Genomic DNA, 24584 nt, shown 5'->3' on the forward strand with positions numbered 1-24584 from the left:
CGGTGGATTCTGTCGGTACCAGCCTGCTGCTCCGGTTCTCTCGGTTGTTCGTGTCGGTGGGATAACGGGGGACTGTTGGGAGCTCCAGGGACACATTCATGGAGGAAACGTGAAGTTTGACCGGCAAGGACAGGGCGGAGGAGGAGACGAACTTTTCCCGCGGTAAGAACATAGAAGCTAACTTTAGCTAACGGTTCCGTTACCGTTAACTCTTCCAGCCACCGGACGGTTACTGAGTTTCGGTAACGGACCAGCTATTTGTGATGAAGCTGCAGCAGAAGCTGCCTTTACCCGCTGGTCGCGGTCCGTTCCCATGGTGAAGCTTCACCAGACAAAGCCGTGAAGTGACCGGTACAGTCGGTAACGGACCCAGAACCGAGGACCGTCCAGTAAATAAAGCTAAAAGAGTTCCTCCAAAATGTACTTTATGTCCAAAAGTAATATTAAAAATCCGGATTTCCCAACAGTTACTGTGAAAAACACTCACAAACCGAACCTTTAGTTAGTAGAAATAAAAATCTAATGGTGGTTCTGTCCATTACATCTTATTACTGACGTGTTAATGAGCAAAGATCAGGTAAAGGTGGAGCTGATCTGAACAATTCATGTTCTGACACAAGAGAACTTCAGCTTTTATTAGTCCTTATTAATATAAAGTGATTAATAATCCGTTTGATCAACCTGCATCTGTAAAGTCACAAACTGTCTGTTATATGGAGTGGAGGTACCATCAAATGAAAATACTCAAGGAAAGTACTTGTGCTTGAATAAATGTTCAGTATAATTACTAAAAGAGAGTTCCCATTGAAATAAAATAACATCAAAGGGAAGCGAAAAGAGCCAAAACTGACCACAAAGATATGGTAAACACCCACAACTGGGCACCAAACATATCAGAGGTCACAGCCAAACACCGTCTTCAAAAAGTCCAATTATCTCAAACAAACAACCACAAACGGGGTGAAAACGACCACAGTCGAGGCCGAAAGTCTGAAGATATGTAGTTTATTATTGTATTAACACAGCAGAGAGCGTGAACATTGATTCATTGAATTATCAACTAATTAACTAACCTATACAGTATTGTTTTACTAACACTTCTAAAGTTTCTGTTTATGTTGTAGGTAGGTTTAACAGTGTAAGGCTGTATAAGGGTTGGGGAATGACAGCTGATAAAGATGATGGTGAAACTGAAAGCGGGGAGATGAGCAGAGCACTGATTACTGATTATATAACAAAAAAACGGGAGGGGGAAAGAATGTGGCACATTCAACTGTCGGTGCATGTTGAACAAAAATCCCTGCGACCAGATCATTGCTGGACACTGTCTTCACATTTTGTCATTATTCAGCAGTTTGCTGCTTTTTTCTTCTTCATGTTGACAACTGTTTGTGACTCATTCACATATTTCCAGCATCTCTGGTGCAACCGGAAATACTTCAGTGATCTCAAACTAATTATTGGTCAAATTTCTGTGTTAAGACTTGATACCGGAGGAAATCCGGTGACATTGCATTTCCCAGATAAAGTCCTATCAACGTTCCTTATGCTGTTCTGAATGTTAGCTGGTTTTTATCTGTGAAATTGTGTTTTATTCAGCTCTACATAGTGAGAACATAATACATTTACAGAGACAATAAAATGTCAGTGCCATCCGCAAGCTCTAATGAAATCTAATGTTTTTTGAAAATCTTAAATCTCATTTAATCCAACTATAACATCTTAACATCTTAACACTGTACATTTGGCATCCATCTGCTGTAATCTTCTGCAATACTGTATTGTACTGTAAGGTGAATCATCACCAGTACAATATACCATAGTCACTACTGTATTTATTTCCATATACTGTACTTACCCAATGGAACATATTGTACACACGTATAGTTCTTGTAGCTTTATACCACTCTTTCTAATTTACTCTTTCTTTAGCACTCTGGTATGTACTTGTACTTTACTGTTGCAACAATGCAATTTCCCTGCTGTGGGATGAATAAAGGTTTTCTTATCTTATCTCGTGTTTTACCCTGTGAGTTCTCCATAAAGAACCACATCTGTGAGTTCTCTATTTCTGTGCTCCAGTTGTTGCTGTTGCAGCGTGATGTGTTGGGATGGAGGAGGCAGAGCACAGTCACTATGTCGCCCAGCTAAAGGCTGAGTTCGACAGCTGCGACACTACGGCCACCGGGTTCCTGGACAGAGAGGAGCTGACGGTGCTCTGCCGCAAACTGCAGCTGGACGCTCACCTGCCGCTGCTGCTCGACACCCTGCTGAGAGAACGAACCTATGCCAGGGTATGGACGTTCTTTTTTTTAGTCTAGAATTATGAACGATAAATCTCACGATGGTTGACATTTCAGTTTGGTATGACTGTGGTACAACTGTACCCTACTCACAGATATTTATGAACCTGTTTAAAGCTGCACCAATCAATATTAGTTCCACTAATCTCAACATTGCAGACAGGCATTGCTCCTCATGAATTTTTGCGTTGGTTAGAGTTGGAACTACTGAATGTGGATATAAACAGCTTTTCATAAATCATGTTGTGTTTACAGTTTGTTGTGCTTCTTAAATAGCCAAAACATCACTGAATGCAGGTTAATTAATTTAAATAAGCTGAATTATCTGACGGTCTTTGTCCGTCAGGTGAACTTTGAGGAGTTTAAAGAAGGCTTTGTGGCTGTCCTGTCTCGCTCTCTGGACTTCAGCACATCAGAGGATGATAGTAGCTACCTGGAGCCAGGTGAGACACGGGGGCTTGGTGGTTCACATCCTGACCTGCTGAGATTCTGCACTAATAAGGTCATTTTGTTTGGTATTTGTAACTGCTTGTTTTGGACCATTTGTGCAGCTGTTCTGGTGGCTGAAGTTCATGTTGTTCAACAGTTGTCCATGAGCCACAGGGTCAGGGACAAGGCGCAGCACTGTGAACTCATGGCTCTAGCAAAAATTTCCCCATGGAGATTAATTAAGTATATCAGACATACGGTTTGAAAAACTAAATGTGTGTTAAGCCCATTTGAGCTGGGTAAATATAAAATTTGATAATTTGAGAGCTGTAAGGGTCTGGAAGGAAATTAAGAAATTAGCATTTGTTTTTTGTGAAGCTGTATTCTGACCTCTGTCCTGGTCTCTGTCTGTTTAAAGACCCGGTTCAGCTGCAGAGGATTCCTGTCTGACAGATTTTGGTTCCAACATTTCATTTTCTTCTCCACAGTGACTGTGCAGCTTCACTGACCTAAATACAACCTGCCAGTCCGTCTGTCTGCTGGTAACTTTGGCTTTTCCTTTCCTGGCCTTCTTTGTTTCTCCAGTAGTTCCAGAGGAGGTGAAGCCAAAGTTTGTGAAGGGAACGAAGCGTTACGGCCGTCGCTCTCGTCCCGACAGTAATACTAATGCTGCTCTGACCTGCGACTATGAGGACTCGCCCCCCTCCAGAACCGAGGCCACTCACTCATCACCGGCCGGTGTCCGCAGAGCCAAACTGAGACGATCTACGTCTCTGGAGAGTGTTGAGGTGACACCGCTAATTTATGTCCTTTTCTGATGACCTCAACACTGTCACGCACAATAGCACCACTACCACGACACTAATATAACCGTTTCTACAAAGCTCCATTTGCCTGTAAACGCTACAACGGCAAGAGGGTGTCTTCAGACGCAAGAGGGCATGGTTGAGTTTCAAATCTATAACACTCAACTTAATACTTATATGGAAACGGCAGAACTAGAGTTAGTGCATCATGGTTGAATGTCTCTGTCTCCGTTTACATGCATCTCTGTCCAAACTCATTCTAATCAGTTCATCATCAGTCAAAGTGAACAGATTGTTGCTGCTAGATATAATGAAATTCCCTTCAGTTGTTCCTGAGTAATTATTTTCACTAGATAGAAGCAAAACATCATTCCTCTGGTCACATGCTGAGGCTTGTGGGTACTGTAGTATTTAGAGTTACTCCATAAACATTAAACATTTCTGTGAGACTGGAGGGAAAATGCATACCTGAAGCATGAGAAGTTGCATGTTGATGTAGTAATTTTATATTTTGTGTTGTATTCATATTTTTGTTCCTGCCACTGCAGAGGTCAAAGTCTTTATCAGATTTCACTACCACATTAATCTGCACATTATGCAGGATATCTGCATAAAGGCTTTGTCTGTATTTTGTCTTTCTTTCAATCATGACCCTTAGTTTAAAAGCCTACAAATCTAAACAGCCAGTGTGCACGTCTCACGTGATGCTCTGACTTTACTGTCACTGATAGTTCCGAGCTGCATCTACGTACGGCATTGGCTTCTGCTCAGACTCTGAGTTGATAAAGGGAAAGAAAGCAGAGGCTCCAGCTGTGTTTCTGTCTAAATGAAGGTCATTGTGTGTTTTTGTGCTGGCTGGGTAAGGTCTGTCTCAAATTTCCAGACTTGCTGCAATTCTGCTGCTCGGCTGCAGTTTCTGCTGCAGAAGCCTTGAATACCTGAGGGGGGAGGATAGGGGAGGGAGGGAGGAGTCGACTGGGGGAGGTTTGGTGGTTATAGGGGCGTTGGAGGTTTTTCAGGAAGTGGGATTGTGAGGAATGTTGCTGCTGGCAGATGCTCTATGCTGGTTTGGCTGCTGGTCAAAGATGCATCATCCAGTTTCTATGGGACAGTTTTCACTTTGGTTTCTGTGGAAAAGAAGCTTCTCAGCTGCTTTAGTGCTGATTTAAAAAGGTTAGAGGCCACGAGTGGTCCACTGGAACAAAGAACATTTATCCAACTACTGTATTTAAGCACTAATTCAAGATAACTGAGCTGAATGATGGCTATGCTGTAAATTGTGTGTGCAGAGTGAGATAAAAGTCAGAGTAGATATAGACGAGTGTTTCTGCTGCTGCTGTTACATCAGACTCACTTTACTTTCTGGGTCTCTCTGTGTAAAATATTAAAGAGTTTTTATGTAACTGGGCTCTGCTCAGCTCTGTGATGCCCACAGATTAAATACTGTAACATCCTCTCTCTGTCTCTCCTGCGGCTCCAGCAGCTGAAATCTCTGGTAAATACTTGACATTTTGCAGCATTTATATGGTTACATAAAGAGCTTAGAGTAAGGCACACACATAGATTTTTGATTTGCACTCTGATGGTTATTGTTATTGTCAGATTTGTAATTTCCTGACCCCATTCCTGATCATGGATGTTGGTTGGTTGGTTGGTTGGTAGATTTAGGTTGTTTTGGGTGAGAAAGCCCAGGATCTGTGTTACTGAGACTCGCATGTAAAATCCAGTTCATGGAATTTCCTCCTCAGCAGTTTATATTTAAATGTTTTCATTTCCCTCTTCAGGTAAAACTTCATGTGGCTCCTGTCCATATACGGAAGTGTTCTTATAAAAAACACTGAAATAGTTGTCTAAAAATCTCTACTAAATGTGTGATTGTCCCAAAAGACAACATCAGTGTTAAATATTGAACAGAACGTGGTTTCACTAATTTAGAGCCTGATAACACTACCTCGACTTCTTCGATTCATTTTTTTATTATCAGGAAACTTTTCCTCCCTTGTAGAGATTACGTATATTTGTAGCATCACCCTGGTTCACTGGGTTTGGGATTATTGCAGAAAATAAGCTCTGGGACAAATAGGTATGAGAATATAATTTATCAGTTTTCTCTCTACCTGTCTGAGTCCTGAACAGAATGGCCTTATTTAGCTCTTCTTGTTTTTAAATGTCTTTATAAATCACCCTGACTCCACTAAATCTTCTGTCTTCACTGTACTTCAGTGATACTCTCATATATTCTCTAAACCAGCATCCAGAATCTTCATTTAGTCTTTTCTAATGTTAGCTGGTGAACAGTGTGACAGATGTAGGGTAATGCTCCAGCACTGACATGTTAATAATTCATGTGCTGCTGCAGCCTTAACCTCCTTTTCTTACATCACTGACCACACACGGCAGCTACACATAGCCTACATCAGAATAACTGTGCTGTCTGCAGGAGACAACCAGACAGGAACATTTACAGGCCACTGGTTCATGTCACATAAATGTTTTGAGTGGCAGCCTTTCAAGGTTAAATGAAGAGATGTGCGGCCCCGTATGAATCGATGTGGTGATCTCATGTCAAGTTTTGAGAACAGTTAAAAGGAAAAATGGTTAATGTTAGACCTGCTCCTTACCCGTCTTTATTGTTAAAGATAGATACGTTTGACAGTAGTATGTGTTAGGAAATTATTTAAAACTAAAATAATTCGACTAATTTAAGAAAAAGAGGCACAAAACCTGCTCAAGGATTTACAAATTTATCATAACAGGCAGAAAACTGATTGTGCTTGTTAGCATAATCGAATAGTCGAATTGAAGTAGCTACACTCCCACATTTGTAGTTTAATTTTAAGAAAGCAGTTTTTACTTTAGAACAACTAAAAGTGGTTTCTTGGCTGCTTTCCCTCTACAAAGATAAGTTGTTCTGACTATGGAAGGATCAACTCAGCATCCAGATGAAGCTGCCAGATGCTAAACCAGGTCCTTATTGGACTTTTCCAGTTTCTCAAAGAAGAAACTTTGAGAAACAGGTCCTCTTCTTCTCCATATTCCACCACATAGGGCACACTCGGTGTTTGTTATCTTTCTGTTTTTTAATACTGTGTACATATTGCCTTTATTTTCTAGTTGTATTACAATAAAGACACAATAAACTTATATATGGTCCCAACAGCATCACCAGAACAAGAAATCTAACGGCCTAAAACTTTTGCACAGTGCTGTAAATGTACATATTGACAGATATTGATGGATGATACAGAAGTAAAATTAGGTTAAATCTAAAATGAGAAAATCTAAAATATTCTAATTAAAAAAAAAAAAAAAAAAAATCAGACCCATCAGAGCACAAAACGTCCACAAACAGCCCTGCTGATGGTCCGAGCTGTAGTCGAAATCCAGAAGAAGACAATTAACAAGATGCTGAAAGATCAAATATCACAAACGTTCGGCTCCTTGATCGAGCTGAAACAATTAATATGTGTTACGTTAAGTTTGATGAATCTGATGTGAAACAGTCGTATGAACAAACCTCATCTAAAGAAAAGAGAAGTTAAGAGTCTGAACATGCTGTTACATAAATCTCAGTGGGTTTCAGTCTCCACATTAGTGAGAACAGTTATATAACACTGTTCAATACTTAACACTGATGTTCATTCATGCAGACTGTGCATCCTCTGGGACACTCGCTAATAAGAAAAATGCATATAAATCCAAATGTGAAAATGTTTAAAAATGATAATATGGATAGAATTAAAATATAAAATAAATATGAAAACAACAGTAACAGAGGAGTTTTCATAAATTCCGCTCCTCTTTCCACTTTCGCAGAGGTTTGTCTGTTCTTCTGGTGCTCTTCTTGGTCTCTGTTTTAAAAGTGCTGCACAAAGAAAGCTGCGTAGTAAACCAGTTAGATAGTTTATACATTCAGTCACACACACAGAGAGGAGGTCCATAACAAAAAAATAACACGTAGACAACACAGGTTAATTATATAGATTATTACACCAAGCATATCATAAATATTATAATTAACACTAAATTGCACATGATCCTGTGGCCAGTGGCACATTACCCAACATGATACAGGCCAATAAATGACTGTAGTGTAAAGGAGAGGGTTTGGATATAAAGTTTGACAACTATTGAAAAATCCTTTTGTTTTCTCTATTTTAGTGTTTTTATTATGATTAATAGACTTGTGATCATGTGATGATGCAGTTTAAATCACTTTCGTCTGAATGAAAAGTCACAGGTTCAGCTTCCCACAAAGGTCCTGACAGACAGGTGGGGTTTACATGCTAAGCTCTTTAGCATGATGGCTGGGGTCTACACGCTGAAAACACACACACACACACACACACACACACACACACACACACACACACACACACACACAATATGTTCAGTCTAGCAGAAGTAATGAGCACTCAGGAATTCCTTCTGATTACAGTTTGTTTTGTTGGCATCACTGCACACACACACACTTTCATAACTCTTTGCTGTTAGTTCAGACTAGTTTAACGGCCGGGTTAACACAGATAAACACACCAGTCACTGACGACCATGTTTTTTCTGCAGAGCCTGAAGTCTGATGAGGAGGCAGGAAGTCACAAGGAGGAGAACATCCAGTCTGACTTTCAGACTAAAGGTACTCTCTACTTAAAGTTTTTATAGTGAATCTGTTATTCACCAGCAGGTTTGTTTAGCTCTGTTCTACTGTACAAACAAACCTGGACTTTAACCTTAACCTGAGCTATAAGAACCTTGTGAGTATTTGGTTCAAGTTTTTTATCGTGGTTCAAGAACTTGGAAAAAAGTGTTTATTTTCCATTACTATGTCCACATCATTATGCTAACCTAAGCTAACCCGCTGCTGACTGTAGCTTCATTTTTACTGCACCAACATCAGAATCTGTCATCTTGTGGTGAAATATTTGTTTTCTTTTTGGATCCTGAATGGTGTGACAGACACAAACTTTAATTTATAACATATTTTGTGTATTAGGTCCTGGCCAGGAGGAGGCAGAGCCGGGGGTTGTTGGAGAAGAAGTCCTCATGACAGTATGTGATCACCTGGGCCTGCAGCAGCTCAACACAGAGGTGAGACCTCCTCAACATGCAGGACCCTGAACTGACCTGTAAAGTCTCAAGGTCTTCAGTGTCCAGCCTGTTTGAGGGAGGAGGTGGAAATAGTGTTTCTAAAGTTGGTTTCTAACTGCAGGCACAATAACCTGAGCAGCAGAGAAGAGGAGAAGCTGTTTGTCTGTAGCTTCTTCTTTTTGTTCTTTTGTTTTGATTGCACTTGAACAGTCTGCGTCCCCTTGTTGTTTTGACCTTTGACCTCTGTGCTCGACCTGCAGGAGCTGGATGTGCTGCTCAGAAAACTGGATGCTGACCTGGACGGCAGAGTCAGTATCAGGGAGTTCCAGAAGGTTCTATGCGGGTCTGTCCCTGTCTCATGCTCAACCCCTGTACGACCCGCTGACCTGCAGAGGGCAGTGCACAGGGTCAGACACACACACACACACACACACTTAACATTATGTACCATTACTGTTTGAAACACCATATGCAATGTGCGTATGTGCAGTGCAACATATATACAGTAAAACAACCAGAACAACCAAACCACAGGTCACTACCACAACACTGCCCACAGTGGTGAAAAACCTCAAACCCAGAACGCCAGTTATTTTACAAAGTAATCAGGTTACAGTTGCCTTTCCAGTAATCTGATGTCTTTAATTCGGACAGTTTGAGGTGTATCTGTCTGTGTCTCTCTCACAGCGCTGTCGGTCACCTCCCAGACACACATAGAAAAAAAAATCAGGGAGCGATCTTTTCTGTCTCTACACGATTACAATCTGTGAACCATGATTCTAAAATCAGCTGAAGAGTGAGGATATATCAGATTACTCCTCTCTTGCATGTATGATCAGATTTCCAGTAACCAGGTTTCTTCACTGCAGATGAACTCGTTCCCTGATTACCTGAGAAACCTGGTTACTTAAGAGCATGTAAACACAGGCTGTGCCTCACATTTTCTGTATAAACACATAAGTCAGATAGAGACAAACTAATTTTATTCACAAACTATATGTGTTGAATCCTTGACGGTATAGCTACCACAGATAACTTCTGAAACAGTGGAAAGTTGCCTTGCACTTTACAGTGTGTGAAGTAGAAGGCAGCAGATTTTCACTGATTTCTGCAGTGGTTTTAAAATCCTTTTTTTTAATCCTTGTTTTTAAACACAGTTTGTTCTGGAAAACAGCAAAGAATCCATTGTAAGAAATGCAGTGAACACGAAAGACTTAGGCCTGACAGCATAATAAAGTGGCCACACATATAATATACCAGCCAAATTAATTTAGTGTTAAGCTTCTCTTTAACCTAACACAGCTGTCTCACCATATTAGGTCACTTTTTGGAAATGAAAAGAACACTGTCACAAAAAGGCAGCAGTAACTCAAATTGTTATTTATAGAGCAGATTCCAGTAAATATATGAATTTATATATTTATAGCTTCATTTGAGTTATAAATAAATATAACTTAAATGAAATGGGCATCTGCCAATCAATTATTAATTTTCTGAGGAGCTCCTGAATGCAGCATCACCTGTCCACCTACAAACATATGTCCAATCAGGAGGCTCTGCTCCAGCTGACAGTCATCACACCAATCTGACTGGGGTCAGACAGGTGATGCAGGTGAACAGGTAGCTTCTCAGACACACTGTAGAAACCACCATGTACTGCGCGTCAGGTCTGATCTCAGGCTGTGGTTTGTTGACGTGGGTGAGGACAGAGAGGACTGCTGCCTATGTCGGGACACACTGCTACACACAGGTGGTTCACACTGATGCGATGTGGTGAAGAGTGTGTTGGAGCATGATTTAACACATTAGTGATCATAAAAGTAGATGTCAGAAATACACAGTCAATGACAAGACTGGAAGCTTTCTCATCTTAACCAATGTAACTAATGGAAATCACAAAATTTTCTTAAACTGAAAAACACAAAAACAATTTATTATTTTATTTTATCTTTGGGCCCATAGTTTGTGCGGATTCTGATCATGATCATGCTGAAAGTTCACATGTGTACCTGTAACTGGAATCTGTCCAGTCAAGTGACCTATATTTAATATTAAATTATCTGTAAATCTGCTCTCCATGTTCTGATGTGTGTGGGATGTTTATTCCCAGGCCCGTGTGACTCTGGGTGAAAGTAGGCTAATCCCGATCACACTGCAGCAACAGACATTTATTAGGACCCTGTGGAAGCTGTTTATACTGCTGTTTTTGAGCTCCAGTGTCTAAAGAGTGTTAACAGAACACAGTTAAAGCATGGCAGACACACATCTTTACCTTTCAGGTCTGAATGTGGACTAACACTGTGGTTTCTGGTTGTCCATGCAGGCTCAGACGGTGTTAGAGGAGGGCTCGGTCCGCTCCACCTCGCCCTCCTTACTGACGGCCACCGTGGGTCAGAGAGTCCTCAGCCAGCTGGATGATGGCTCGGGATGCACCAGTCCCGAGCGGGTCATCGCCCTCTGGACTGAAGAGGGAATCAGGAACAGCCGGGACATCCTACAGGTCAGTCAGGCCACTTATTTATTTACCATCTTTTCTAACAATGTCCTCACTGTGAGGAGTCAAACAAACCCTAGTGGGAAAAAAATGTACATTTGCAAAATATGCAGTAATATTCTGGACCCATAAAAGAGGTCAGCAAGACACAACCACACTCGGGATCTTTTAGCTCAGCCAATTCTGAACTAACCAAACTAAGACAAACACCTCTGTCAGTCCTGCTGAGGTGTCCTCACCCCACAAATCACTCAGATCTGAACAGAAACGGGATCACCTTCAGCAGGATTTGTGACATCTGTCTATAAATCAGTTTTTTTAATGATTTAAGTCACTGCCTCTATAACTTTTGTTTTTTGATCATTTTATTGTTTTCTTTCTCTTCCTCTCCTGCTCCTTGTGTGATTTTCATGATAAAAAAATTGTGTCTTTGTATCTTATTGAGTTTTTAGTCAAACCACCTTGTTAGGACTGTGGTTTTCTGCTGTGAGGTTCAGGGGTTTCCCAAACCGTGCTCCTCCTCATTCCTCTGATTTTGCATAAAGAACAGAGCCTCATATTTGCCCTTTCTTTTGCATTCTTGTTAGAGAGCAAACACAGAGCAGAATACTCTCCCATCAGGACTGAGCCTTTGTATCTGTTGTCCTCACTCGCTGACATGTGGTTTAGAGGAGATTCTGGTTCAGACAGATATAGCTTACCATGTGTCACTGTGGTGAACTTCATAATTGACTCATTACTCATACACACCAATTATAATAATCCCCAGAGGAATTTGTCGCTGCTGCTGCAGAAGTTAAACATGACTAATGGCCCACAGCTAAAGTAAATCAGCTGATTATATTGAGATCCTCAGATGTGTCTGCTGCTCCTGAGAATCAGGATACAATCTTTAAATTAAATTAGATCTAATAAATCAACAGAATCAGAAAACTGGGGAGTAATTAATGTTATAATCTCCTTGCAGACTCTGGACTTCCCTCTAGAGGAGCGTCTCAGTCTGGCAGACTTGACTCTGGCTCTGGACAATGAGCTGCTGGTCAGTGGTAACGGAATCCACCAGGCAGCGCTCATCTCCTACAAGAACGAGATCCAGCACCTGCAGTAGGTTTTCAAAACCCAGCTTGTTCCGCTTCACTAGTTTTTACCTCTGCAACAGTCAGAAAGAAGACTTTACTCACGAAAGCAGCAGAAATTAGAGAAATGATTTTTAAAACCTTACTGAAACAATTAGATTCAACAAAACTATAACTGGGAAGTATAGACAGTTACAATCAGCACAACAACAACTGTCAAAAATCATCAAGTCAAGAAGATCAGATCAAAGATATTCTGTCTGTTATTGATGCAAAAACTGTGTGTGTGTGTGTGTGTGTGTGTGTGTGTGTGTGTGTGTGTGTGTGTGTGTGTGTGTGTGTGTGCTGTGTGTGTGCTGTGTGTGTGCCTGTGTGTGTGTGTGTGCCTGTGTGTGTGTGTGTGTGTGTGTGTGTGTGTGTGTGTGTGTGTGTGTTCAGGGTGATGGCGGAGCAGGCCTGCAGGGAGCGGGACAAGGTGAAGACCGATCTGGATCTGGCTGATCAGAGGAACCTGCAGCTGGTCAGAGAGGTGGATGACCGGCACGCCAGCATGGAGACGCTGAACCAGAGCCGGATCAGGTCAGACCTGCAGGTTTACACTGGACCATTACTGCTGAGTCATTGTCTTCTACACAGATCCCAATCATAGTTCCATGTTTCTTTATATGTTAAGGAAAATTGAAGCGATATATGGTTCCCACAGAGCAGCAGTGCTCCAAACAAATGATCTGCAGGAATATGATGCACGGCTGTAGAGCCAACATTAAAAAAAGCACAGCACTTAAATGTGACCTCCTGGAATCACCACAGGAAAGCTAAACAACCGAATGTGATGTTGATGTGCTGCTCTGTGATTTCAGGGACCTGGAGCAGGACTTCCGTGATCGTCTGACGGCTCTGCGCAGTCAGTCGGAGGAGGAGAGCGAGGCTCTGCTGCAACATGTGGAGAGAGAGCGCAGCATGCTGCAAGAAGAGCTGCAGCTGCTACGAGCACAGGAGGTTGAGCTGCAGGAGGAGCTCTGTGACGCCACACAGGTCTGTAGTCACAGTAGTTTTACACATGAAAATCAAGACCGTTCACACTCGTTCTTCAAATTTACAATAATCTCATCGACAGAACTATGCGAACTATGAAACTGAAAGTAAATTTTACTGGTCAGACATGGAAAATAATCTGTTTTCTTTTCAATGAAATGTGAACATAAATATGAAACTGAGTGTGTCATGTTCAGGAGAACAGTCGCCTGGAGGAGGAGCTGAGTGCTGTGAAGCTGAAGCTGACTGAAGCAGAGGGCTCAGTGATCAGACAGCAAAGAGACTTGGACCAGCTGCTGCATGACAAGGTGACACAGCACAGACACAGTTTGTTGTGTTTCCTCAGTCGTCCACACCACTCTTCGGCTCTGAGCTCCTGTCTGACCTGTACTGACATTAGATACTGGGAGTTTAACAATAATGTGAAGTGGGACAGAGCTTACTGAAAACACTAACCAGACTGTTCCTTTAACTGTGAAGTTGACCAGTGAGAACAAATGTGTGTTATCTGAAACACTGAGTGCATGTGAACAGAAGTACATTTTTACGTACGTGTGGGTGTGCGCGCGCAGTGTGTGTGTGGTGTAGGGTAACTCAACTCTTTGTAGCTGATAAATTATTAATAAAAGTTTCCTCTCTGACTCTATTTCATTCTTGGTCACTCTGCTCAGACTGCTGTAGGTGACTTTTTATTTTGGTCTCACTGGTGGTTGATTGTTGATTTATTAACAGGTGATTTGTGATGTTTTGGTTTTGTTGACAGTTTGGCAGCTTGGATGCAGCCGGGGCTAGTCTGGGTCACGAAGAGCGATTCTCTGAAATCATCAAAGAGTACGAGCTGCAGTGCAGGGTAAGAGAATGTGTAGGTGCAGGTTTCTGTTTGTGTTCCTGTGTGTTGTATGAATTCAGATTTTACTGAGCTCTGATTCAGACATCATGAACAATGTAGGAGAAAAGAGCAACTTTAACATGCAAACTTTGTATTTTGAGTGCTGTTTGTGTAAAATGAAACAAAATAATCATGCAGAGAAATGTGCTCAGAACAGGTTTTAATGTCTGTTTCTTTGTGTACCTGAATGCCTCATGTTGTATTCAACAGAAAATCAAGGTGAGCACAGCTGAAAAAACTGATACCTAAAGATGTGAGGCTGAAGTTGACTTGTGTTTTAATTATGATTCTTCACTTTCACCCACACCCCTCCTCGATCCCCACCCTCCAGGAGCTACGGGACAGAAATGATGAGCTGAGCTCAGAGCTGGAGCTGCTGAAGAGTCAGAGGAACGACAGGAAGTCTAGACCATCTGTGGACACCACCGTGCTGAGCTGGGCCCAAGACTCAGACTCTGGTAACACAAAAATACAACACACTAAAACAAAACTACATACATGACACCTAAAGTCACAGGTATACGGCAGGTGATTTTTGGGCTCTCCCAAACATTGCGATATCTTTGGCAGTGGTCCTACGTTGCACAAATATAGTCTGTCTGCAGACAGCCTGATGGTGTCAGAAATCTAGGTTGAACATCCCACTATGTGGATGCTGCTAAGACTTATGTCTGCTCACCAAACAGTCTGCATTTCAGAATACTGCATGAAATGATGCATTAATCAACAACAACCTGCTGCTGGACAACAAACCCCGAGAGGGAAACAGGTCTTTGTTGCTGATGAAAATCTGACAACAAAATCTTCCATAATGATTTAATTTGACAAATATACTTATAATTAAAAACATGTGACTCTCAGTTTGATACAACAGAAGTAGAAATGTTCAAATCCTACAGTTTCTCCACCTGATGACCTGAGGTATTAAGCAATATCACAAACTAGGTTAAACGTTACAGTTTCTAAGCTAAAAGTTTTTCCTTACACTTGTTTTTAAAATACATGTAAAATAAAATCAACATATCCAACAACCAGATTCTGTTTCACTCAAATATTTGTCCAGTAATTTTGGTTGTGTGCAACAAGTCGGTGAAGATTCTCAGTCACCTAGGTGTCGTGGCGGCTGGACTTCCTTCGACCTTACAAGAAGAAAGTCCAGTTACCATGACTCAACTTCCAGATGTGCAGTAACATGTTTCTGGCAGAAGGTGGAGCCACTTGATTTAAAAAAACTTTATTAATTAATGATGTGATAGCAAATGTCAAACTGTGCAGAGAGATGAATAAATGAAAAAATATAAATGTATAGATATGAAATAGAAAGGCTCTGTGATAGTTCACAGTAAATATCAATGAAGTATAAAAAACTCAGGGTCAATCTCAGAAACAAAATGACTCCAGAGATACTCGAGGACCTGCTGATCAGGTGAGACCTGTTCAGGTATGGACACACCCACACTTACATGTCTTTCTACCTTTGTGAGGACACATATTAACATAATGAATTTCCATTGCCCCTAACTCTGAAGTTAACATTACAACTAAACATGTAATCCCACCCCTGAGACCCCAAACTAATTCTAACCTGAACCTAGAATCAGGTCTGAACCCTCAGACATTTGAACCTGCAGGGACCAGACGGAATGTCCTCACAATGATGGCGTTGAGCTAAAATCAGTTCACACAAGCACACACACACTCTTTCTTCCAGGTATGAGATCAGGGTCATACTCGGGTTTCTGTCTTTGTGTGGTCTCGTTGTCTTGTTGTGCTTTAACCTCATCATGTCTTACGGTGAGTCTGTTACTGCAATAATTAATTTTATTTTTACTGTAGTTTCTGTGTCAGTACCCGAAGTAGTATTTTGTTTGTAGCTTTTTTTGTTTGTGTCCTTATAACAAGAGCAGTCTAACTTGCTGACATACAGCTTTTAATCCTGTTTTTGTGTTTCATCATTAACAGATGACTCAGACATGAAGCGCAGCTCGTCTCCTCTGATTCGGAGGAAACTGCAGCCGACTGATGAAACCAGTGAGAAACACGTCACTACCATCTGTTCCTACAACTCAGACTCCTGTCAATCACAGTCCTCTCTATTCTTAAAATCTTAGATGAAGATTGATCAATAAAGAAATTATGTCATTGTGTTTTCTTTCTCTCCGTCAGCTCTGTGTTCGCTGGAAAGTGTCTCTGGTCCTGCCGTCAGTATTGAGACTGAACTGGCTCTGGAGCAGCTCAGACAGAAACACAACCAGGAGCTGCAGCAGCTGCGCATCCAACTGGAAACACAGGTACTCAGGTTTACTAACATTAGTGCATCTTACAGTACCAGTGTACTTGAACGCAGTTTAGCATCTAATCACAGTGCTGGGAAGTACATTTACAGGTACATTTACTCAGGTACTGTCATTAAGTAAAGTCTGAGCTGAAAACTAAACATTAATGTTTACAGTTGAATTTTTTTACTTTTATTTTAATGTCAACATGTCATCTAAATTAAATCTACGAACATCTAAGTAAGGGTTAAGGTACAGTTTGTATCCATGTGATGAATCCCTACCGAGTTTCTCTCAGGAAAAGAGCATCTCAAGGCAACTTTTAGGTGCATGACAAAATATATATATGAAAGAGGGAAAAGGGAAGGGAACCATCAACACACAAAAACCAAAAGGAACGAAGAAAGGCAGTAAGTATAATTTAAAGTAAGAATGAAAACCTTCCTGTTTAGGTGAATTACTACGAGCGCAGTCTGGAGCTGATGAGACAGAGCATGGAGGTTGAACGGAAAGACATCTCTCAGGCCTTCAAGGTAAAAATAACACAAATCACACATGACTCTTGAGACTGTGACAACAATAACAAGGCCCAATCGGGATATGAAGTCAAACTCAAATATAAACTCCCTGGCCACCTGTACAATCTAATCTATTCCAACAGAGCTCTGCCATGAATTCCACTTTTTTGTTTTTTTGTCTGTCAGCTGGAGATCAGTGAGCTGGAGGAGCAGAAAGCTCAAGTGGAGCAGCAGGTGAAGCAGCTGAAGGAGACTGTGGACAAACTGCAGACTCAGATCCAACGTGGAGGAGGAGGTTGGAGCAATGAGCAGGAGCGCAGGTGAGGAAGAGGAGGAGGGAGAAGGCAGTCTGTAATGTTTGCAACTCTCTTCCTTAGCTTTAATACATCCAGCTGCAAGTCTTTCAAGTTCTGGAAACAGTTAAACTTACTGAGACGCTGCAGATGCTTGTTTAGCTGAAGGATATTTTGTAAATGTATTAGTTTGTAGTCCACATAACAGGAAACCCAGCTGTACTCGAGAATTTATGGTTCATGGTCAACATCGTAAGTCCTGATTTACACACGATTGGAGAATTGTAATAATAGTTTGTAAGAAGGAACAAATATCTGTCACTTCAGCAATTTTTTATTTCAGATTAGAGTTGAACTTTCCACTTTCCAACTTTCCAAAATCCACATTCCAATGGACATTGTATATAGATCTTGTAAGAGCTTGTAGGTGCTGATGGTGATTTTTTTTTTTCATGTTTGTGACATTTGGTCCATGTGCAGTTGGTAGATGTCTGAATATTTGCTGTAGCTCCATACAGTGTTTCCAGTGTTTCTGTACCTGTGTTTGTGCTGCCAGGGTGCAGCGGGAGCGAGCCGAGCTGGAGCAGAACTTTGCCAGAGAGATCAGTAACCTGGTCCAGAGGCTGAGCACAGAGAAGGACCAGCTAGAGGCTGAGCTAAAGCTGAAGCATGACCAGGAGGTGATGCTGGTCAGGTGGGTGGTGTCCTCACTTTGTCTTAAAAATACCTACAAAAACTACTATAGAGAATACAATCTACACAGAAAGAGTGGTGGAAGAAAATCCTTCACTTTAGTAAAAGTAATTGAAATAGTAGTATTACTAGTATTACTACACACGGGTACTCTGACAACAGTCAAGTAAAAATAGACCAAAAATACAGCAAGGAAACAAATTTAACACAAATAAATAGAATTGCCCCCCAAATAAGTAAGAATCGATAAAAAGATTCCACCAATAGACTGTAATAAGCTAAAAAGAAACTGGCTGACCACAACAAGTCTCTTTCAGTCCGTTGTCTCACACTCCATCAATGGAGAAATTTGTTTGTAATTTTGTTTTAGATAATCAAAAGTATTCTTATGGATACCTGTACACAGAGTCACACTGATATTTATCCTGAGTGAAATCTGAAGTAACTTAATGTGCGGTGTACAATCACATGAGCATTAAGATTTCTCCACATACATAAGAAATATCTGTAATGGGCCGTGAAACCAATTTTCTGAATAAACGCAATAAGCAGATTGAATGAACACTGTGTGAGCAGGCAGGAATACGAGCAGCAGCTCTCTCAGACGAAACTGCAGCATGCTGAGGGTCAGCGCCACATCCTCCACCAGCTACACAGAGAACGTCAACGGCTGCAGGAGCAGAGAGCATTCTGGGAGAACCGGCTCGTCCAATCAGAGCAAAAGAGGCTGAAGTGTGAGGAGAGAGCCGGGGAGGAGCAGGCCAGGATCTGCAGCCAATTCTCGTTAGAGGAGAAGAGGATAGAGGAGCTGCACGAGGACGAGCTCCGTCAGCTGAAGGAGCAGATCTGTGGTTTACAGCACGTTGTACAGAATTCAAGCCTGCAGATCAGCCAATCAGAAACCAGTTTAGAGGACTTCAGACAGCGCTGTGGTCAGTTAGGGAACGATCTTAAAGCTTCTCATGGGCGGTGCACTGAGCTGGAAACCAGACTGGAGGAAGCTTGCACTCACCTGGAGGAGAACATCAGCTTCCTGGAGTCTCATGAGGAGTTGAGTAAACGTCTCGCCTCAGAGAAGAACTCAGTAGACCAGGAGCTGCAGCTGGCAAAAGAGTGGGAGGGGCAGCTCCTGGCTCAGGTGACCCAGCTCAAAGAGGAGCTGGCAAACCTCCAGGCAGCATCCAACAGCATCCTGCAAGACCGGGAGGTGGTGGCTTATAACTGCAGCCGTCTCTCTAACGCCTTTGTACAGCAGCAGGCCCAGCTCAAAGCCAGAGAACAGACTGTCACAGCCCTGAGATCTGAACTAGAGAGTCTACATGAGACCATGAGGACTAAAGCTGAGTGTGTCTCTAAACTGACTGCTGAACTGGACTCGTTAAAGATGGACCGTGCCAAATTGATCCAGGACCTGAAGGACCAGGCCATGGCTGTGGACAACCTGCAGCTGGAGCTGGACAGAGTCACAGAGGAGCTGGACAAGAGCAAGAGAAGCAAGGAGGGTCTACAGGAGTCTCTAAAGCAGGAGCAGACCAGGGCTTCACAGCTCCAGTCCAGTCTGGATGAAAAGAAGGAGGATGTGGGCCGTCTGAGCCAGGAGAATGAGAGCTACACTTGGCTGGCTGATCAACTCTCCACCCAGATCGTAGAGATGGAGGAAGAGATCACTACGCTTAGAGACCATCTCAGAGACCTCAGCTCTCAGCTCAATGATACTGCAGACCTGGTCCTGGACCTCAGGAGGCAACTCAACTCCAAAACTAGTGAAGTGTATCGACTTAGAGGGGAAGTGGCAGACAGCGCTGATCTCTTACGGCAAGCCAAGTTCTCTTCTGAGAAGCATCACAGTGAAATTCAGCAGCTCAATATTCAGCTGGAAGCCAGGGATGGAGAACTGGACCAGGTCAGGGAACAGGTACACCGGCTGCAGCAGGCCCTGCAGGAATCTCTGGTCCAGGTTAGGATGACGGAGGAGTGCTTTGAACAGGAGAAAAGGAAGATGACGCAGCAGCTGATGGACCTGGAGAAGCTAGTCCTGGCTCTGGAGGAGCTCATGGACCCAGCCAGTCCACACAGGTTTGTGGAGCATGGGACCGACTCCAGAACCTGGATGACTAACCTCCATCTGCCGCCGTGCTTGAAACACTGAGTTCTTTACTGACTAATTGCATCGATCATATAACTGAGATTTCCTTCCACAGGTAGAAAATGAATTAAATGTTAATCAGTTTATCTCCCACAATGCAGCGCTGCAGACTGAAGCCTCAGTCTGATTGGCTGACTGGAATGCTTTAACTCTTCACATCATCTCTAACAAAACGACAAACATCTAAATGCATGAGTCCATATTTCTGTGTCACCCTTTCCACCATCACCATCGTCTTTTTGTGTTTTCTCTGAATTTTAAACTCGCAATATAAATTCTGCAGTGATGCATCTTAGTGTTCATCATAGATTTAGGCTTTTCCTGGTACAAAGTGATTTAAGGTCTCAGTCTGCTTCAAATAAAGTGTAATATGCTGCCACTAGAAAAGGCCGAAATGTCAGAAGAAAATGTATAGCTGTAGTACATTTAATGAAAGAAGTTGGAGAGAAGAAGCTTCACTTAAGGCTTACAGGTGGATGTAAGCTACTTTGGTAATATTGTTAATAGAACTGGTCCAATAAATTGACTCATTCGATGAACTGTGTCCACTAATATTACAGTGGCTGCAGAAACTATTCAGACCCCTTCAGTTTTTGCACACAATTTAGCCCATCAAGCTGCTTTTGAGCCTCTCTATAAAATTTAAATATTTTTTCAATCTACGACCAGTTAGCTTCATTAGCGATAAAGTCTTTCTGCAGAGGGTTATAGGTGCTGCTGAAACTGAACAATAGCCCCCACCCCTTTAACACATTGTTTGAAGCTAAATGAGGCCTCTTACCCAAATAAAGCCCTTTCTATCAAATAAATAAATCAAAAACAATTTAGTATCTGTCATGAAATCAAGCTTTCACTTTAAAACAAATACATTTTATTTTAATAATCAGCCGAGAGTGATTTTCCTCCTGATCAGTTGATTAAAGTCGTTGAGGTTTGTATGTATGTATAGTTTTTGATTTGTATTTGTTGGCTGTAGGACGCAGCTGGAGGAGGTTCGATCAGAGAACAGAGCTGTACAGGAGCGACTGAACGTCCTGCAGCAGGAAGTCCAAACCCTGGAGGACGACGTTGACAAGAAGAGGTGAGAAAATGCTGTTTCAGTTATCATATCAGCATGTTGTGGTCTCTAACCCTTCAAATGAGAAAATGGTAGCATCCTGTGCTTAAAACATGTTCAGGCATTAGAAAGCTGATGCTCGTCTATGGGTTTAGAATACATGCCTACTGTAGTGGTAAATCACAACATTTTCATTTTTTTTGTGTAGGTTTCTTGCTTATCATACTGAGTGTAAGAAAGTGTTCAAAGAGATATTAGTTTTTCTGGAACATTCTTTTTCACTAGTAAGAAACGTTAAATGTTTTGTTATTCTTAAAGCAAAGACCTTAAAGTATTAAAATAGATGTTAGTTGTAATTCCCCAATTTAACATCCACAATAATGGACACAACAATTTAAAATAAAATTGCAGAGGGTACTAGGGTTGTACTACGAATTCTTTGTGAAGCTGCGTTAGATTTGAACACACAATTTGATCATGTTCCAGTGATATTCTCAGGTGAGAAAATAAATGTTCTCTCTGCTGCTTTCAGGAGGAAACTGGAGGAGATGGAGAGAGAACACAAAAAGAGCAGAGCAGAAGAGGACAGGCTGCACAAAGAGGTGAGAAACTGTGGGCATTTCTGCTGCAGTGATGCTTAGCAAGACATTGAATCAGTATGAACTTCACTCTGTGACGTCTTATCTCTCACCAAGCTGCTGCTGCTGCTTCTTGTCTGTGCACCTGCAGAACTCTAAATATCGGGAGGAGGTTCTTGATCTAAGCAGCAGGAACCTGCAGCTCAGCAACAACAACGCTGAGCTGAGTGCCCGTCTCCATGGAGACCAGGAGTCGGTCCGGATGTTACAAGAACACCTGGCAACAATCTCCAATGAGCAGGAGGAAGATAGAGCCACGGTGAGAGGAAGTGATGAGTAGCTCAATGTTTGAATGTTTAGTCAGTTACATACAAGTAAAACCTTTTTCTTTACGCCATGCTCAGAGAAAAGATTCTCCCTGACGTTTGAACATTGAACAAGTTTGAAATTTAATCCTCGATTTAAGATTGTTTGAAAGAAAAACCTTAACAAAAGTGGACTGAGCTCAGATTGAATCAGATCGAATAATTTCTCTGCTAAATATGCACCAACACTAAGTGGCTGTAGATCTTTCAATATGTTAGTTTCTACTGAATTTATGAGGCAGAATTTTACTATACAGTTAAAATTCATGAGCCATGATTCCAAAATAAGTAGAAGGGTAATCTGATTACCGCTGTTTATATCAGTGTAAAAATATTATCCAGATTCTTTTTTTCTTCTTCTTACCCGGGTCTCTACAGTGCATTGAAATTCAGTATTCAGTATATGGCCACTCTCTGACACACCTGTTTGTTCAAATCTTCACTAGAAGAACTAGAAGTCACAAGTCACACATGAACTAAAGAAGCTATTTAAAGTTATAATTTAAAATAAAGTAGGACGGACATCATTGTCCTGATACTGAGCTCACTGATCGTCTGGTCAGGTCCGGCAGCTGCAGGATGCAGCAGTGCAGCAGGAGAAGGAGAAGCTGCAACACCAGGCAGAGCGACAGCTGCTGGAAAGAGAGCTCAGCTCCTACAAGGACAAGGTGCTTCAGTAACTGCTGCATTCGATCCTCAACCTTTGATGCACAACTATAGTTTGGTTAATACCACATAGCTCGAATTAATGAATGAATAACTTTTTTAATTTGTCAGCTGAGTCGTCTGGAGATGGAGCTCAGCAGTATGACTCTGAAGCAGCGGCAGTTGGAGGAAAACAAGACTAAACTACTGAGAGAAGCTGAGGACCGAAATGATAAGGTCGCAACTTAAATCCTAACATCAACGTGAAACCATAAACGACAGCAACAGCAGAACAATGAACCACGTGCTTAGATGCCAACGGTTTCCTTAATGCTGAATGTTTTGTTCCCTTCAGGTGGAGAAGCTGCAGAAGTGCGTCGTCTCTCTGGAGTCAGAGGTGGAGCTGCTTCGCTCTCAGTTTCGCAGCGTCAGTCAGCAGAAACTCGACCACGGTCAGGAAGTGACCGACCTGCAGAGGAAGCTGCAGGATGCTCAAAACAAGGTCTGTCCTGAAGAATGTCCTGAATAAAGCCCAGAAGTGATTCTGTTTCCATCACATCTTGAATATATTAACAACTGATCGTCCACTTCGATTCAGTGTGAAGCTGTTTTTAGAACAGTTTAATGTTGTTGATGGTTTCTCCTGTAAAATACAGTTCAGTTCACAGCCTGCTGTCTTTTGTTAGGTGGAGGAGTTGGAGGCCAGCACCAGGAAGCTGATGAGTGAGAAAGAGGAGCTCCGTCAGATGCTTGGGGAGCAGGAGGAGCAGGCCTCCATCGCCCTTCAGGAGGAGACCCACAACCTCAGAGTCCAGAACCAGGACCTCCAACACAAGGTATCAAGGCCAGGAATTATTCAGACTGTGTGGAATAGCACTGTGGTGATTTTTCTCAGCATCACCTGTAAACATGATGATGATGTCATTGTCAGCTGTCACAGCTGCAAGTCCAGGGTCTTGAGGTCCAGAAACTGACCCAGGAGCAGCAGAACCTGAAGACCAAACTACACGAGCTGAAGGTCGCCCGGACTCGGGCTCAGGACCAGGTCAGGACCACCAATGCCAAACATGATCTGATGGCGATAAAGCATTTGACTTTTAGAAAGATCAATTATTGATCATTGACCCGGTTTAGGTAAAACTCATAATCCAACGGTACGACTGTGGTTGCTTCTCTCTTCACTTTGTATTTATCACAAAGGAAAAGACATACGTGAACCAACTAAGAACGTGTAACAACAAAGTCTTCCCCCTGCAGGTGGTCCGGGCGGACACGGCTCTCAGTCTGGTGCAGGTGCAGCATTTGCGGCAGCTGCAGGAACTGCAGGAGCATGTTGGCGACAATCACAGGGAGCAGGTGGAGCAGCTGCAGGCCCGGCTGGTGGATGAGCAGAGGAGGAGTCGGCAGCTGGAGGAGACACTGAGATTTCAGGCTCAGCAGAGTAGCTCGCAGATCAGCATCAAGCAGGTAAACGCACGTCAGCACTAATGCTGGGAGTCATATTATAATATTTAAACTTTCTATTGCAGAAATAAAGAATTAAAATATATTTCTTATTTTTCATTAATAACCAACTTGTAAAAATTAGAAATGACTAATGTAAGAACTGTTTTCTGTCCAAATGTTTCCTGTTTGTGTTGTGTTCAGGATCAGTACGAGAAGGCGATGGCGGCCCTGCAGCAGAGGACCGAGGACCTGGAGAGCAAACTGAAGGGAGTCCGCATGGTGCTGCAGGAGAAAGCCCAGCAGCTCAAAGAACAGGTCGGTCTTCAAACAGGTTCTAAGTTCACAGAGCTGGTCTCAGTCTGATGATTAAACACAAACATCATCACGTCACAGTACATGAAAAGAACTCAGAGAACTCAGAAGAGACAAAAACCAAGAGCTTTGATA

General features: G+C 42.1%; 1 protein-coding gene across 5 annotated transcripts in view; it reads left to right on the plus strand.

Annotated features, from left to right (window-relative positions):
* ninl (ninein-like) overlaps positions 1–24584 on the plus strand; it is a 26991-nt gene continuing 2407 nt past the window's right edge. For 3 of the 5 annotated variants that reach the window (XR_003298568.1, XR_003298569.1, XM_026354356.1), the window contains exons 1-30: positions 1–162; positions 2083–2294; positions 2650–2746; positions 3318–3520; positions 8105–8174; positions 8532–8626; positions 8887–9033; positions 10950–11126; positions 12088–12224; positions 12635–12775; positions 13057–13231; positions 13429–13539; positions 13995–14081; positions 14452–14578; positions 16083–16151; positions 16287–16411; positions 16849–16929; positions 17101–17234; positions 17764–17901; positions 18477–19976; positions 21023–21127; positions 21636–21705; positions 21833–22000; positions 22610–22714; positions 22824–22928; positions 23047–23193; positions 23378–23527; positions 23623–23736; positions 23949–24158; positions 24339–24452. Coding sequence is in view for 3 of the 5 variants with exons in the window: in XM_026354356.1 (XP_026210141.1) it covers positions 2112–2294; positions 2650–2746; positions 3318–3520; positions 8105–8174; positions 8532–8626; positions 8887–9033; positions 10950–11126; positions 12088–12224; positions 12635–12775; positions 13057–13231; positions 13429–13539; positions 13995–14081; positions 14452–14578; positions 16083–16151; positions 16287–16411; positions 16849–16929; positions 17101–17234; positions 17764–17901; positions 18477–19976; positions 21023–21127; positions 21636–21705; positions 21833–22000; positions 22610–22714; positions 22824–22928; positions 23047–23193; positions 23378–23527; positions 23623–23736; positions 23949–24158; positions 24339–24452 (5085 nt within the window). In the remaining 2 variants the exon portion in view is untranslated. The remainder of the gene's footprint in view (positions 163–2082; positions 2295–2649; positions 2747–3317; positions 3521–8104; positions 8175–8531; positions 8627–8886; positions 9034–10949; positions 11127–12087; positions 12225–12634; positions 12776–13056; positions 13232–13428; positions 13540–13994; positions 14082–14451; positions 14579–16082; positions 16152–16286; positions 16412–16848; positions 16930–17100; positions 17235–17763; positions 17902–18476; positions 19977–21022; positions 21128–21635; positions 21706–21832; positions 22001–22609; positions 22715–22823; positions 22929–23046; positions 23194–23377; positions 23528–23622; positions 23737–23948; positions 24159–24338; positions 24453–24584) is intronic. The other 2 variants (XM_026354357.1, XM_026354358.1) reach the window with 2 other exon arrangements.

The sequence above is a fragment of the Anabas testudineus genome, chromosome 15 (genome assembly GCF_900324465.2).
Source record: "Anabas testudineus chromosome 15, fAnaTes1.2, whole genome shotgun sequence".
NCBI classification, from domain to species: Eukaryota; Metazoa; Chordata; class Actinopteri; order Anabantiformes; family Anabantidae; genus Anabas; species Anabas testudineus.